The sequence below is a fragment of the Pezoporus occidentalis genome, unplaced genomic scaffold (assembly GCF_034315485.1).
Source record: "Pezoporus occidentalis ecotype Australia unplaced genomic scaffold, CSIRO_AGI_Poc_V1 ctg23, whole genome shotgun sequence".
Taxonomy (NCBI): domain Eukaryota; kingdom Metazoa; phylum Chordata; class Aves; order Psittaciformes; family Psittacidae; genus Pezoporus; species Pezoporus occidentalis.
Window position 1 is genome coordinate 1,605,511 of NW_026914180.1, and position 17,005 is coordinate 1,622,515.

The window sequence follows — 17,005 nt, forward strand, 5'->3', positions numbered from 1 at the left end:
TGGTGGTGTAAACTACTGTGGGTGAATGGGTAGCAACCAACCAAGGTCACTGTTAAAGGCTGACCGTGACTGGGAAGAGTAGTCCAGATGTCCACTCAGTTTAACTGTGTCGTGGTTTAAACCCAGCTGGCAACTAAGAATTGCAGCGTACACCACACAATTTGGGAAGCTTCCACAGCTGCTGGTAGAGAAAAGCAATATAAATCATCCATCTGAAGACTTGGAAATAAAAAAGTCCTAATTGAACTCAGTCATTCTGCTCTGTTTCTGCATTGTTTGTGGCTGATGGAAACAAAACACGTTTCCATCTGCGTGCTAAATTACAGACTTGCAATTTCTGTGTAGAAAACACTCCAGAGCCAATAGCAGTTACAAAGGCCAACTGTGAAACAGTAGGAAAAAAAGTCAACACCATTTATTATTCACATATTGCATTACAAGTGTCTCTTATCAAACTCGGAGTATAATTTATACTATTCATGTAGAAACTCAACTTCAACACCACATAGAAAGAAAAGCTAAATACGTGTGTGACAGGGTTGCAGTGACATCCTGATCAAATGTGGAGGCTCGGACCGACGACCCGAGCGACTAGTGCAGGAGGGACACAGCCCGGCACTCGCTTGCCCAGTACTACCACTCTACTGGCGATTCTTTATTGCTGTAAAACACGACAGGGATGGTTCCACGGGTACCAGTTTGCAAAGGACTGGGAGACACATCGGGAGGACTCACGCAGCCAGGCATAACAGACTGGGCTTCAGAAACAGGCTGAAGTGCATTGTTTCCAAACACAGAGTGACACACATCTCCTCTCCCTCTGATCACAAATACTTTGTTGATCATCTGAAAGGCCAGTTTCTGGACAGCAATGCCTCATAGGTCTGCTTCGAGAAAGATTGGATTAGACAAGACCTTTAGTATGTGCCTGTCCATTCATCACTTGCTCTCCGAGAACTTGTAGTTGTTCTTCTCCAAGTCTGCTCCAGCCTTGGTGGTGTCTGTCTTGGACAAAGTTTCCAGACTCCTGTTACTGAAGACAAGAAGGAGAGAGGAAGAGATGATGTGGTTTCCATCCTGGTTTCTGACCTATTTCCTTTGCCTTAAATGTGCACCTCTGGCCTTACAGTCAGAGCTCCAAGTACCCACCTCATCTGGGGAGTTGCCCCCTTGATATCCTCCAGCCCCATGTCATCCGCCAGGTCAGTGCCACGGGTCTCTGGCAGCAGGAAGCAGAGCAGCCCCACCACCACGGAGACACTGCCGAAGACGGCCATGGGGATGGCCTGGTGGTACTGCTTCAGCAGCAGCATCAAGGGCGCCATGATCCCCGATAGCCGTGCCGACATCGAGCACAGCCCCACACCGGTCTGCCTGGGGAGCGAGGGGCAGTGCAAGGGGAGGGCAGGGGGCACCATGGGCTCAGCCATGGGAACAAGTGGGCACTGCCACCAGCCATGGCAGGGGGAGGCTCTGGTGCATGGGGAAACCTCACCTGATGACCGTGGGGAAGAGCTCTGCGGAGTAGACATAAGAGGTGGAGAAGGCGGCTGTGGCTGTAAGCTTGCCGATGGTGGCCAGGACGGTGGTCACCACGGGCTGGTCTGAAGGGAGGAGGAGAGACCTACATTGTGATCTCCATGGATAAGGTTTGGTTGGGAAGAAAATTCTCTGCAGTGGGATTTATTAGGGCAGCCCTTTCTAATGGGCTTACCAAGCAAATCTACCACCTAACCCATTGAAAATCATTCCTAGCACACCCTTATCTGGAAAGTACCATTTGCACAACTGACAAAGAGAATCCTGACAATGGGAATTTTCTAAATCTGCAACTGAATTAAGCCACTGAGCGACTACAGGTCTTCAGGGAGTGCTCAGTTGGAAATATCACATTCATGAGATTTAAAGCATAATACAGCCCCTCTCTTTCCTTCAGCATTATTCACAGCGCTAGCACAGCAACAAGGGTGAGGGTATAGAATGTGGCAATGTGTAGGCAGAAACAGGTAAGGGTGAGGGGGGCATTTGCTTTCATCTTTGTCTAAAGAAGGGAGACATGGTGGCTTTTAAAACTCCTCCTCTGCTACAGCCTCCTGAGAGGAAGTGGTAGTGTCTATAGTGGTTGGCGGTGTATAATGGACGCTGCCTGCCAAGGGCCAGGAGCTGTGGAAGGACTAGGCATAGCTCTGAAGGAAGAGAAAGCCATGCAGAGAGGAAGCCAGCACACTGGGGGCTCAGCCCCTGTTAGTGATTGTGGGTCTGTGGCCAGCCGGGCTGGGAAGATGGATCTGAACCAGGACAGAGCTGGCTGGGGCTCTGCCTGGCTGTGCTCTTGGGAAGTGAAGAAGTTGTTCACCTTCAGGGATGCCAGTGATGACGAGACACATCAGGCCAGACAGCAGCAGGAGAACGGCCTGGGTTTTGTTCCTCCCAAACCACTGCAGCAGGAAAATGCAGGAAACTCGAGCTGGTAACTCTACCCCTCCAAAGGCAAGCTGTGTCAGGTAGACGTTCAGACCAAAACCTGACACATTAAGGCTCAGCCCATAGTAGACAAGGCTGTCTGCAAACCTGAAATTAAAGTGGAATAGAACATGTAGCCAGGTGTATTTTCTAGGGGTTTATCCTCAGAAACAAGGGGGGTCAGACCATACATAATGCATTCAAACTCCCAGAAATCTCTGTCTTCTAGTCACCATCTGTGACAATTCTGTGGGACATAATTACATGAGATAAAACAATATAGATCCCCACATGGTCAGTAACTTTTACAATGCACCCACAACTTCTGTGGGGACAGAAAAATACCCCAAGTCCTAGGGGTAGCCAAAACCTCCAGCCTTTCTCACAAAACCCACAGAATTGTGAACAATCAGCTTCTCCCCATGCCAGACGAGGTAGATCTGGTTCAGTATGGGGAGACAGAAAGACGGCAGATGAACACAAAGTCATAAATGTGACCCCAAAAATCAAATGAAGTGAATTTACAGTTCTTGTCAACCCTTAATCTCTTTTTCCCTTAGAAGCTTGGGAAGAGAGGACCAGGACACATCTTACCAGGTGCAGGTCATGATTAAAGTCACCTTCCGCAGGTGCTTCTTCCGAAAGAGATCCAGAGTGCTTCCAGGCTTGGGCTGAGCCTCGGGCTTCAGCTGCCAGATGCAGAAAGGCAGAGTCAGAGCAGGCAAAGGAAACCCCTGGCGGGCTCCTCTCCATCTGCAGCCAAAGGAAAGCCCCAGTGGGACACGCCTGTGACCCTGATCTGCTCTGGGAGGGCAGGAGGCTCACTGGGGCTGGGCTCCTGTGCCTGTGCTCTGCGTGCCCAGTGCACTGCTTTGGTGAGCAAGAGGTTCCTGGGCACGAACATCTCCGAAGTGCAGGGCTTTGGGGTGGGCAAGGAGGTGACCCCCTTCGGGCATTTGTGCATGGGAAACCACAGACTGAACAGAGACCTCGTGCTCGTCACCAACAGCAGCTGAGCCTCTTCCCCAGCCTTGTGTTGGTGCAGCGCAGCTGAAGCTGGAGTCACCCCCATCCATCCCCAAATCACCTCCAGTGGCCATGGAAGGGTGTCCACGGCATAAACATGGAAGGGTGTCCAGGGCTGCTACAAACACAAGCGCAGAGGAAAGCAGCTCTGCAGCCCCTGCAGGTACCTGCTCCAGGAGCTCCGGTGGGAGGGTGCGCTTGTTGATGGATGCTGCCTTCTGAAGGACCTTCTTAGCTTCTTCTATCCTGCCTTTTATCACCAGCCACCGAGCGGATTCTGGGAGCACCCTGCCAAGGGGATGAAATGCAGAGATGCTGCTGAGACCTGCTGGGTTTTCCCACAGCCCACCTCCCTGTTACCACATCCTGCAAGAAATGGGCATTACATGTGATGGATAGGGTCTAAACACCTTCTTGTGTCAGGTTTTCCAGGCCTACCTACATTTTGGCCCAAAATGCCATATTTGAAGACCTGAATCAAAGCAATGTTCCAAGGAGATGTGCTGAGGTCTGCAGAAGTCCCTTCATCACCTGTACTCTAATGGGGAAGACCCAGCCTGCTCCTGAGCTGATACCTCCTCACTGCCACCCTTCACACCTGCTGCTCTCATGTCTTCAGGAAGTTCTGCCCTGCTCCTGCTTACCAGATGTAGAAGAAAAGAGCAAACACAGGAGCAGATCCTGCAATCTGCAGCAGCCTCCAGTTGCGAATACCATAACCCAAGCCAGGGACAATCATCTGACCGATGGCGAAGCAGCAGTGAGTAATAAGCACTGCTTTTGACCGATGGGAGACACCGACCCATTCTGTAGCTGAGAAGAAGAACAAAAGCTTAGGGTCACCCTTTTCAAAACGTGAAGCACTCTCTTTTGTTATTGCATCTTGCGAGGCCACGTCTTTCTGCCTCAGGGCAAGAGCACCCTACTCACCCAGCGCCAAGGCAATAATCATAATTCCTGCCTCCACAGCTCCCACGACACATCTGAAGGCCATGTACACATAGAAATGAGGCACAAAGGCAGTTCCTACACCAAACAAGCCACGGATGAGCATGCAGATCAGAAATACAGGCTGACGGCCTATTCTGTGGAAGAAGAGGGGAGAGACAGTTGGCATCTAGAGAGATCCCATGGGGATGTGTGGAATACAAAGTTATTTAAGAACCATTTGCACCAGAGGAGATTTGACATCCATGTGAGCAAAACTCCTTTTATGTTCCCAGACATAACTGGCAAAAAAAAAAAACGGACATCTCTACTTTAGAACCACCGCAGTGCTAGCAAAGGCAAAGGTAATGATGTAAAAGGAACCAGCCCTTGAAGGACCCCCAAGTCCTCTCTCTTGAGAACTGAAATGGACTGTGTTGTTGGTTCCCCTATGAGGCACCCTGCACACATGCTGTGCCTTTCTCCCTTCCATGTCCCCTGTGTGTCCATGCCCTCTAAGGAGCTGAGAACTTTGGTCCAGGTCACCATAAGCTGAGCAGAGCAACAGGAAAGAGAGAAACATAGTCTGGTTGACATAGGTGTATGTGGGTCCAACTCTGTGCCAGAATTCAGGTTTCTGGGGTTCCTGGAGACACTCTTGGGTAGCTAAGACACCTGTTGGGGCTAGAAGTGTGATTCCTGAGGGATTCCCTCATAAGGCTGTATCTGCTTCCTTCCCTTTTCAGCCCTCAGACATCTACAGACATATCAGGTGGCCGCAGACACCCTTGCTCAGGCAAGGTGGGAGTAGTTCATGCTCAAGTGCATGGACATCCTGAACAGTTAACTGGCCTGTCCCTGGGTGCCAGGCAATAACTCTGAGAAGGTGTCTGTGTTTCCTTACCTGTCACTCAGTGGCCCGAAGATGATGGATCCTAGGAGAAGCCCCAGCATGTAGATGGACTGGGAGATGTCATTCAGGTCCTTCCTGTCACACACCAGGTCAAACTGGAGGAAGAAAACACAGCAGCTTTTGCTCTTGACAAATTCCAGCTGCTTTCTGAGGGTTGGCAGCCCTTCAGGTCCATGGTGGATCCAGGAGGTGGGTGCCTGAGCTCTTGCTCCAGCCCTTGGGAGCAGAGAACCCACCGACAAAGACATAAACCTCCATGGTGTTTACATAGAACACAGACCAGTGGTGGGACAAGCGTATGAGGTTCTCAGCCTGCCTCTTCATTGTGGTGCACATCTCTCGTGTGCTGGGACCTGTAGGACTCCCCTCCAGCCTGGGAATCCTCAAGGGATCTTCCTGGTTGGCAAGTTTTGCTTAAAGTATGACCTTGGGGCAAGAGTCCTGGTAGCTTTCCATCTGGCTGCTAAGGCAGGGCAGGGTGGAAGGAGGAGTGAGGGCAGTGTTGTTTTCTCTCATAAGGGAGGACTGGTGCAGGAGTGGGAAGGGATGCAACAGCTGCTGAGAAGCCTCTGAGAAGCTGGATGTGAAATGGCCACAGTGCTCCAGGGACCCCAAGGAGACTTTGTAAATGCCAGAGGCTGGCCTCTCTCCTCTGGTTTCAGCTCAGGAGAAGGAACTCGTGAGGAAATCCTGGAGCTGGGCATGAGGAAAGAAGGGAGGGAGGGAGATGAGGGAAGGTGAGACAGGAACAGATGTCCAGAGAGGGAAGAGTTGGGGATGTTGACAGACAGATCCTTTGCTCAACTGTCTGGTCTATGGAATGTCTTGTAACAGCCCTCAGTGTCTCTGAAGGCCCCAGAAATATCAATGACAAGCCCTTGGAAGGCAAATATCTTCCATGGAAAAGGTGATGTAACCAGGTCATGAAGTAAGGGAAATTGTGGCAGGGAGACTCAGAATGTCACTCCAGGCAAGATACATCATGGGTTCAAGGGCCCGGTTACTGGAAAGGGGAGGGATGGTGGGCAGAGCATGCGTTAGACTCACACCCCCATGACCTCTGCCTAAGGTCCCCCTGTGCATCTACATCATGGTCCTTCTGCAACGACCTCCCAGTTATTAAAGCTGCAGTCTGTGTGATAGAGCCAAGGTCCCCCAGTGCCTGGTGTAAATCTCAGTCTGACTGCACCATAGCTGGCATTGGCTTACCAAACTACAGGACAATATATGCCCACCCTTTCCCTTCCACATCCCCGGCACATCAAAAGGTGATTACAGACCTCGGTCAGCAGGGACGGTGCTTGTGCTGAGGGGTACACCCAGCCACTGCTGCACTTCTCTGTGGCATTCAGGCCATAAGCCACAATGGAGTCGAGGTCCCAGTCCACCGGCGAGTACATGGAGCACTGCTCGTATGCCCCATCCGCATCCCGGGGCAGGGTGAGGTTCAGCTGCTCTTCCTCTGTCAGGTTGGGGCCAATGGCACGGATCCAGCTGGTGTTGCAGTGATGAGGCTCATCCAGAACCATGAACACTTGGCCAATCATTTGGAAAGGATTAAGAAGTAGGGCGATGGAGATGAGTAGTACCAGAAATTTCTGATACAGCCCAAACTCCCCCAGAGCACTTATGAAGTCTCCAGACTCAGTCATGGTGACTACATCTGTGGACAGGCTGCACTAGGGCACATTGCTTAAATAGGCAAATATTAATGTTTAAACTATGGAAGCACTAAACCCCTAATCAGGTGTGATAAATTTAGCACTTGTATCAACACATTTATCTGCTAAGATGGTACACTGCAGTCTTCCTGGGTGTACTTTGTCACCAGCCCTTCCCTCCCTGTTCTTGATGTTAGAACAAAGGTACCAGAGCATTGCCAGTCTTGCGAGCAGCACGGGGACAGCTTGTCTTACCCCAGCTCAGACTGTCTTCCCAGGCCTCCTAAAAGCAACTGTGATGCAGTGCAAGGCTTTTTCCTGAGATGTGGAGTTGTGACTCTGCAAGCGAGGGCTGATTTTCCTAAGTGTGGTAAAGCAAACGGAGTAAATTTGCTGCTCTCATTAATGGCATAATGGATACATAGCCCATTCTGGAGACTGTAGGAATACGAAGCAGAAAAGCACTTCTCTGGGCCAGGAAATACCGCTGGTACTCAAGCAGACTTCATCTTGACAGCTGTGTCCCAAGATGTCAGTTTTAATTTGCCCTATGTAGAAACTTTGGTTAGTCTTAAAACTGGACCTAAACTACCGTGTTTTGAGGAGAATCCTAAAATAGGTTTGGCTTAGAGAGTACCCTTAAGAAAAGCAAAGCACGTTATGCACACAGACATACAAGAGCACACAGGATTTGGGGATAAGAAATGACACCAGCTTGGCTTTGTTCAAGGTTCTGATGTCACTTGAAAAGCAGATTGACCTGATTTCTGCTGCACATCTGAGCTGCTGCCTGGACAGCCTCCCAGAGTGGTTTGAGTCTTTATTCATGGAAACTGGAAAGCCAGATTGTTCTCAGTGTATGAAATTCCGTGTGCGATTTGTCAAAGGTGTCCTGACTGCTTTCACCAGAGCTATAAGGACACTGTTCTGCTCACTTCGTGTCTTCTCTCAATTTTTTTGCCCTTCAGTCTCAGCACAGATAGTATGTCTGAGCCTGCAGCAAAGTTACCGAAGGATCACACAAGTCTGGGTTGGTGTTTCATGAATGGGTATGGTAATGGTGTGCTCATCAAAGTGCAGAGAGGGGTATAAGATAGGATCTTAAAACATTACTCCCTAACCTGTGGTGGGAGAGGGAGGTCATGCTGATTAATGTCATTGGGAGTAAAGGAAGAAAGGAGTAAAGTTTACTTGAAGTTGTGCAAATGCACACCAGTGATGTGCACATGTCATGTGTTTGCATCACATAACTAAACATATCACTGGGCTCTGGATCCACATCCTTGGATGAGAGAACTTGCTATTATTCAGAGGCATGCCTTGAATAACAAGTTGAGCTAAACAACCTCCAGAGGTTCCATTTACCCTAAAACCACCTCTGACCATGTTGTGGGATGACTTGGCCAAGGAGATCCACTGTGGCAGAAACATTTTGGCCCTGTCCTGATGAACAGGGAGTAGGTGCCCTTTCCATCAGCGTGCAACAAAGCTGAAGTCTTCCAGCTTACCCCATTGCATATGGCTCATGTTTTTCCCCTCCCACTCCTCAGTCACTGTCATGTCCTGTGGAAAAGACGTCAGATTCTGGCTGCAAAAACTCCCAGGTGGTGACCCAGACATGACTGCAGCCTCATGCGAAAATGCAGATGTGACTTCTTGAGGGTGTTATTCCTGATGTTAGCAGACAGACTCTTCTGAAGCCTTGGGAAAGCTTCAGTTGTTTGTAAACTCTGTCACCCTAAGATGACATTTCTTCTAAAAAGACATTGTTCTTATGACTGTCTTCATCATCTGGGCCTGAGTGGGTCAATCCTGCATGGTGGAGCTATCTATTTAGAGAGCAGACTTTGGCCTCTTCAGGAACCTGCTTAGAAAGGTTCCATGGGATATAGCCCTAGAGGGCAGGGGGGCCGGCCCAAGTCTGTTGGTTGATATTCAAGGATCACCTACTACAAGCTCAGGAGTGTTGCATCGCAACTAGAAGGAAGTGCAGCAGGAGGGCCTGGAGACCTCCTTGGATGGATAAGGAGCTGCTGAGGAAACTTCAAGGGAAAAAAGAGGCTTATAATAAGTGGAAGCAAGGACAGGTGCCCTGGGAAGAATACAGGGGCATTGTCCAGGAAGCTAGGGACCAGGTTAGGAAAGCTAAGGCCCAGTTAGAATTAAACTTGGCTAGGGATGTTAAGGATAACAGGAAGGGATTCTATAGGTACACTGCAAATAAAAGACAGACTAAGAGCAACATGGGCCCTCTCTGGAAGCTATTGGGAGAACTGGCTACCCTGGATTTGGAGAAGGCTGAGGTTCTGAATGACTTCTTTGCCTCAGTCTTCACTGGCAAAGGCTCTGACCACACCACCCAGGTCTTGGAAGGCAGATGCAGGGACTGTGAGAATGAAGACCTCGGGCCCACTGTAGGAGAGGATCTGGTTAGAGACCATCTTAGGAACTTGAACATTCCCAAGTTCATGGGTCCTGATGAAATCCATCCGCGGGTCCTGAAGGAGCTGGCAAATGAAGTTGCTAAGCCGCTGGCCATCATGTTTGAGAAATCATGGTAGTCAGGTGAAGTTCCTGACAACTGGAAAAAGGGAAATATAACCCCCATTTTCAAGAAGGGGAAAATGGATGACCCAGGGAATTACAGACCAGTCACTCTCACCTCTGGGCCTGGCAAAATCTTATAGCGGATTCTCCTGGAAGGCATGCTAAGGCACATGAAAATCAACAAGGTGCTTGGTGACAGCCAGCATGGCTTCACTAAGGGGAAATCCTGCCTGACCAATTTGGTGGCCTTCTATGATGGGCTACAGAACTGATGGACGGGGTAGAGCAGTTGATGGCATCTACCTGGACTTGTGCAAAGCGTTCGACACTGTCCCACACGACATCCTTGTCTCTAAATTGGAGAGACATCAATTTGATGGATGGACCACTGGGTGGATAAAGAACTGGCTGGATGGCCGCACGCAAAGAGTTGTGGTCAATGGCTCAATGTCCAGCTGGAGACCAGTAACGAGTGGTGTCCCTCAGGGATTGGTGTTGGGACCGGTCTTGCTCAACATCTTCGTCGCTGACATGGACAGTGGGATTGAGTGCGCCCTCAGCAAGTTTGCCGATGACACCAAGCTGTGTGGTTCGGTTGATACCCTGGAGAGAAGGAATGCCATCCAGAGGGACCTTGACATACTTGTGAGGTGGGCTGATGAAGTTTAACCATGCCAAGTGCAAGGTCCTACACCTGGATCAAAGCAATCCCAGGCACAGCTGCAGGTTGGGCAAAGAAGAGATTCAGAGCAGCCCTGAGGAGAAGGACTTGGGGGTGTTGGTTGATGAGAAAATGAACATGAGCCGGCTTCAGTGTGCGCTTGCAGCCCAGAAAGCCAATTGTATCCTGCGCTGCATCAAAAGAAGCGTGACCAGCAGGTCGAAGGAGGTGATCCTGCCCCTCTACTCTGCTCTTCTGAGACCTCATTTGGAGTATTGTGTGCAGTTCTGGTGCTCTCAACATAAAAAGGACATGGAACTGTTGGAACAAGTCCAGAGAAGGGCCACGAGGATGATCAGAGGACTGGAGCACCTCCTGTATGAAGATAGGCTGAGAAAGTTGGGGCTGTTCAGCCTGGAGAAGAGAAGGCTGCATGGAGACCTCATAGCAGCCTTCCAGTATCTGAAGGGGGCTTATAAGGATGCTGGAGAGGGACTCTTCATTAGAGACTGTAGTGATAGGACAAGGGGTAATGGGTTAAAACTTGAACAGGGGAAGTTTCGATTGGATATAAGGAGGAAATTCTTTCCTGTTAGGGTGGTGAGGTACTGGAATGGGTTGCCCAGGGAAGTTGTGAATGCTCCATCCCTGTCGGTGTTCAAGGCCAGGTTGGACAGAGCCTTGGGTGAGGTGTCCCTGCCCATGGCAGAGGGGTTGGAACTAGATGATCTTATGGTCCTTTCCAACCCTAATTATTCTATGATTCTATGATTCTATCTCAGGGACAAAGGCTGGGTCAGCCCTGTAAAATTCTGTTTCCTGGAGCCCCACTGCTAGAGTTTCTGTTTGTATTTCCCTTTCTCCAACAGTATTACCCTGGTGGACTATTAACACTTGAAAAAACTCTTGAAAATGGAAAAGCCTCTATCAGAGGGCATGAGAAATCATCAGGTCTCAGGAAAGACCTGGATGGACAGCTGGAAAGCCTGTACATCGATGTACAAATGTCAAGGACTAAGGGGAACGGAGAGGGAGCATCCAAGAGAGTAGTGCAGAAAGAGAAGCCATTTCTTGTGGAGTGAGGTATCAATGCCTAGTTAATGACTTGGCTTTTATCTTACATAGCTCTGGACATTAGGAGTGACTGTGGTTGGAGACCCATTTAAACACCTGTATGTTAGGGTAATTGCGGCTAGAACAGATTTGTATCCACCAGCTGTGGTGCTCCTGCATTTTCCCTCTTCCTCTGAGTGCTGGCAGATACTCAGAGTATCTGCCAACCTTTCCCACCACTTCAGTGAAAGGTGCTTGACCCCTGAAAGTCTTGAGGTCTGTCCTGGGTTCAGCAGTAGCAGTCATTTTTCTCCTTCTTAGTAGCTGGCGCAGTGCTGTGGTTTTGACTTTCAGCCTGAGAACAACACTGGTAACACTGATGTTTTTAGTTGTTGCTCAATAATATTTGCTCTGACCAAGGACTTTGTGAGTCTCATGCTCTGCCAGGGAGGAGGGGAAGCTGGGAGGAAGCAGAGACAGGACACCTGACCCAAACTAGCCAAAGAGGTATTCCATAACATAGCACATCATGCCCAGTATGTAAACTGGGGGCAGTTACCCAGAAGGGCTAGATCACTGCTCTGGTCAGTCTGGGTATTGGTCAGTGGGTGGTGAGCGGTTGTATTCTCTTCCCTTGTTATTCCCCTTATCATTGTTAATATTGGTGGTGGCAGCAGTGATTTGTGTTATACCTTAGTTACTGGACTGTTCTGATCTTAACCCGTGGGAGTTGCATTCTTTCAATTCTCCTCCACATCCCTCTGGGAGTGAGGGGAGGAAGCGGGAGGGAGGGGTAGTGAGCAAGCAGCTGCGTGGTTCTGGGTTGCCGACTGGGCTTAAACCATGAGGAGGTCTCATTTCTCCATCTCTAAGTTCAGCTTGACCATGTTTCAGGGAGGGCTGTGAGTTGACAGCACTTTTGTCACAAGTCTCACGCCCCATCCCAAGGTGAGACCAACTTCAGCATCTAAGGAATCATGAAACTTTGAAGTTTCATGACACCTCTCTTGTCCCTGATTTGTGTTGACTGAGCAGTCTTCCTGCACAGATGCAGTCATTAAGCAGCTTAATTCCTCCAGCAGATCAGACAGAGCCAGGGTTATTTTGGAACTGGGGAGGCAGGGAGGTTGTTTTTAATTTTTTTTTTTTCATTTAAAAAATCAATTATATTAACTTTTTCACCTTTTTTTTTTTGTCTTTTTTTTTTTAACAGACAGCTGATTAAAACAGAGGAAATTATATGCTCCACGATCCTTTTCATAATACAGGTGTTCTCGCTTTGGCCCTCTGAGGCTTCTGGTGAGCTTGTTTATTATTTATCATTAGTATAATAGTTAACTCCTATAACAATTTTGTTTTGGCAGCAAAGAACAGTCAGGGACGGTCAGAGTGCAACCATACAGGGAGAGTATGTAGAAATGTCCCCACACCCCAAGACTTTGAGATACGTGGGTTCCCTTTCCTCCTCTGCCTTTCTGACTGTGTGACCTTGGCAAAGTAATTCCACTTATCTTTGCTCATCATTGTAAAATGAGGCTAATGATGGCACTCTTCTATGTGAAGCAGTTTTGTAGTCTATTGAAGTCAAAATATAATGGAGTGAGGTATCATTATTGAGGGTAGGCAAAACACCCACTAAAAAGGCGTCTGATTCATCATGGGTTGGATTTATCTCTGGATGTACAAATGTAGTTGTCTATATGTGAAATAGATACCTAAGGTTGCACTGTAGTTAGTGAAGATGGATTGACACAGTCTAGAGAGCTGCTAGCTATTTGAATGTAGTTGTCTGTTCTAGGGTGGGCTGAATCACTCCCCAGACTGTACTTACTAATTCTCCATTGACTCTGATGTGGGCTTAAGCATCTGATATCTCTATAGCAAACACCTAAACTCTAATATTGCAGACACCTAAACCTGATTTGGAGACAAATCTTCATCCTGCAGCCTCAGCCTATTTGAGTTTGCGTTTTACTCATGCACTTGTGGCCAAGGATTTGGTTCCCTCCTGCTAATAACATTCTCTTCTTGTTTGGGTTTCTAGTGCTTGATTAGCTTGTTGCTCACAGCTCACGGCTTGCTGGTTGGACCTCTTCAGGGGTCTGTCTCCCCTCTGCCATGTAGACTGTGGCCATGCAGACATCCTCTGAGGCACCTTGATTATATGGAAGATCCCTTCTGCAGAAGACCTCTGGGTGCAGGGAATGGAGTGCTGATTAGTTTCTCCTTGGAGGTTCCTCACAGTAAAGCCATTTCTTGTAATGTTCTGTTTTGGGAACTGAGCACTGACCCACTATGACCAAGAGGGATATCATAAGTTTAGCTCCTTAAGTCATTAATAGATCAGCCTATGCCCAACTGAATTTGTCTTGTGCCAGAGGAGTGGGGGATTTCTAAACTGGTTTCATGAACCAATTTTTGTCCTATATCAGCTAACTTGTGCTGCAGAGGTGGGTGTTTCTTTTAGTCTTTTTTTCCAACTATATAAAGAACTCCTGGTCTAAAGGGCCATCACTTAACATGTTCAGGTCTTCAGAAGAGAGATTTCCATAACCTTCTTCAAATCCTGATGGTTTTTTGCTCCTGTCCAGTTTTTTAGGAGCCTCCTGGACCATTTTGGTTAAATCAACACAAAAAGGGTCAAAGATACCCCGAGTACAGGTTTCAGAAGCATGATTGGTCAACATGTGCGTTAGGGGAAAATTATCTTCCTGCATAGGGAGATGCTTGTTTGTTGAGCTTTCAGCACTGAGACTCCATCCAAATGTATCTTCTGCAGCCTTTGGAGCCTGGCACTGTGGATCCAGCTGCTGCAGTAGTGCACAGCTCTGGATCCCTTCTGGGTCTTTAATATTAATCTCACTCTGTCCAGCAGGAAGCAGGGGACTAGAGGTGTCCCACAGCACCAGTGGGGCATTTGTTTCTGCTGAGATTTCCTGGCATAATTCTGAAGGATTCAGATCAAAGCAAGGTGGATTTCCTGCCTCTGAATTTTGCAAGTCTGAATTTTGGATTTCACTTGCTTTGCAGGGAAAATCTTGTCTTCCAGGAAAGAACAAATTATTGTCCTCCAGGAAAACGTCATTGCGTAATTGAAACTCAGCTTCCTTGTGTAACTTTTCTGAATTGCCTGGTGGAAAAAATATCCCATCTTCTATCACTGTGTCCTGGACATCCAAACTCAACAGGTGCTGAATTTCTAGTACATCAGCATCATGATAATTCTCTTCCCTGATGACATTTTTGCTGTTATCAGCTGTAGCCATGAGCTCTGCAGGAGGATGTAGGGGGTTTGTTCCACCTTCTGAGGTTACTGCAGCTTCTTTCTGATTCTCCTGTGCTGGCATGAGAGAGGGCCGGCAGCTGTCCCATTCCCCCTGAACTTGACTGTTTGAAGACAGTTGGTCATGAATGTCAAGTTCAGTTCTCTCACGTTTATCATTGCATGAAATGCTTGTGCCAGGAGCTGACAGTAGAATGTCAGTCTCCTTGCCCTCAGTAGAGTCTAAGGAGCCTCCACAGCTCTCCTGGATATGTTTATGGAAGACCTCCATCTCTCCTGGCTGTGGCAGCTGATCGTTCTTGGAGGTCTTTTGTTTTGCTTGGCTGGAGGGGCTGAGGAGGTTCTGGGGCTTTTCTGGCCTCTTATCGGTATCTGTTTGTTCTGAAGATCTTGCAGGTTTTTCTTGTTGGGTTTGCTTCTTATCTGAGGAGTAACCAAACAGAGTGACAAGGGCTGATTGCGGCTTAGTGTGTTTCCTTTGGGCTGTTGTTTGTTTTCGGGGAGTGTTGCCTTTGTTTTCAGCGCCAAAAAGCCTAGTGAAGGGGGTTTCCTGAAGCTTGAAACCTTTACCCAGCATCTCTCTGCAGGCTTGACTGTTTCTGGTCTCTTTGCTTTGAGTACCAGACCTTGACGTATGCAGAGTGCTTTCCACTGGGAGTTTTAGATCCGCTTTCTCTTCACCCACTGAATGACCTTTGGATTTGTCCAAGGTTATATTCAGTTTGTAAGAGTCTGAAGTCTTGTCTGGTTGCTCAGCAATGTGAATGTTTCCACTAAGAACTTCACTGGGATCCTTTGACTTGGAGTTGTTGGCTTCATCATGTGAGGGCCAAGTGGCACAGGTTCCTTTACAGTCTGCTGATACTGGAAAATCGTTGCCAGGTGATTTTGTATCATGTCTCAAAATATCCTCAGGAGGGTTTGTTATCAGTGAGCCACATGTGACCTGAAGTTCTGTTTCCTGGGGCACACTGTGGTCATCTGTCTCATCTGGCAAACCAGAGAGTCCGCTCTTCTCTGCTTTGCTTTCCTGAGATGTATGCTCAGGACTGGGCTCTTCCAGAAGCCCTGATGTATCTATTGTTTTTACTTCTTGTGTCTTCTCAGATTCTGCCCCTTTGCTCTCAACTTCAGGAAAATTGCTTATGCCGGATGGCTGCGTATTTTCCCCCAAAGTTACTGCTCTCTGTTTTCCTGGGAACTCGGTGTTTGTCTTTGATTTCTCATTCACAAGCTCAGTGATTTCAGGTGTTACACTCAGCCATCCTGGCTCCAGAGAGCCAGAAGATATGTAAGGGGTCCTTGAGACACCAGAGGGGCAATGGGCTTCTTCAGCTTCATTGTCAGATGGATCAGCACCCTCGACTGCACATTTTAGCTCTGTATTTGTGTTGTTTCTGGTTTTGGGCACTCCTGGCACACAGACGGGCTGTAGGTTGTTCATTATCTCTCCAAGGGGATGCTTGTTTCCTGGCGTGGCCATGGTCAGTTCAGGCTTGTCATCTGTCATTGCAGACATTGTGCCTCCTTCGTTGGGTGTGCTTAGAGACCCACAGACCTCATTTTCCTTCACTGGGAGCTCTGCAGCAGAGAGGATGAAGGCCCCTGTGCCCCCCAGGTACCTCCAATTGGTGGGTTTAGTGCTTTGACATGTGGTATGGTGGGCAAGAAGGGAGCCACGAGGCAAGGATTTCACAGGCTCCAGGACTAGAGGAGAGGAGGCAGAGGCAGGTCCTCTCTTCCACTTGAATTTGCCCTGCTGGATCTCAGCTACTCGCTGGGACACCTTGCCCCCTCGCTTCCCTTCAGGCACATCCCCATCCCCACTCTTTTCACCATCTCTCTGTTCTCCAGTCTTGGGCCAGGAACACACGTGCTCTCTTTCCTTGGTATAGGTGATACCAGGTAAGAAGCTTCCCTTCTCCACTGCTGCCCCTGCTGCTGATTTTCCCTCCTGACCCCTGAGCATCATCCTGCCTGCCCGGCTGCCCACAGCCTGGTAGGTTTGCAGGCTTAGTGCAGGCTTTTTCCAGGAACATGCTCCCATTCCCGCTTTTCCATCTGCAGCCAACAAAGCTGTCTCTGAAGGTGGCCAGCCCCTTCTGAGCTTATTCCCCAAGAGGTCAGACCTGCTGTTCAGCTCTTGCCTGTGCTCAGCCAGCCGCAAGCCACACCGTGCATTGAAGGATGTGGGTTTCTCTCTTGTTTCAGTCTTCTTTTTGGCCCTATTGTACCAGTCCTGGGGCTGTGGTCCTCTGCCTACCATCGCCACTCGCTGAATCTGATGGTCTCCTAGCTGGTGCTCCAGCCTTTCCATCTCACTTCTGCTTTTGGCTCCAGTCATCTGCTTGTAGTGGACTTGGCAGTAAAACGTCCCATGGAGGGCAGCATAGTTTTGCAAGCTGGAAAACACACATTGGCATAGCTGTTAGTGGCTATGTGGGAGGGAATCTGTAGTGCTGCAAAACTGT

The 17,005-nt window shown here is 48.7% G+C and overlaps 1 protein-coding gene across 4 annotated transcripts; it reads right to left on the minus strand.

The window, feature by feature from the left end:
- Positions 1–397: 397 nt before the first annotated feature.
- Positions 398–8,855, minus strand: LOC134165043 (solute carrier family 22 member 13-like). 4 transcript variants are annotated; one of them, XM_062621379.1, is made up of 10 exons: positions 6,610–8,850; positions 5,321–5,424; positions 4,420–4,574; positions 4,134–4,302; positions 3,657–3,777; positions 3,058–3,152; positions 2,357–2,571; positions 1,496–1,604; positions 1,150–1,374; positions 398–1,033 (listed from the first exon to the last, which is right to left on the minus strand). In XM_062621379.1, exons 1-10 carry the CDS (start codon positions 6,979–6,981, stop codon positions 940–942), a joined length of 1,659 nt encoding a protein of 552 aa, XP_062477363.1. In that variant the 5' UTR covers positions 6,982–8,850; the 3' UTR covers positions 398–939. The 4 variants fall into 4 exon arrangements, 3 of the variants coding, with proteins under 3 accessions (XP_062477363.1, XP_062477365.1, XP_062477364.1); XR_009965344.1 differs by lacking the exon at positions 1,496–1,604 and having other exon boundaries at positions 930–1,033; positions 1,150–1,370; positions 6,610–8,855; XM_062621380.1 differs by lacking the exon at positions 398–1,033 and having other exon boundaries at positions 1,168–1,370; positions 6,610–8,854.
- Positions 8,856–17,005: the final 8,150 nt, after the last annotated feature.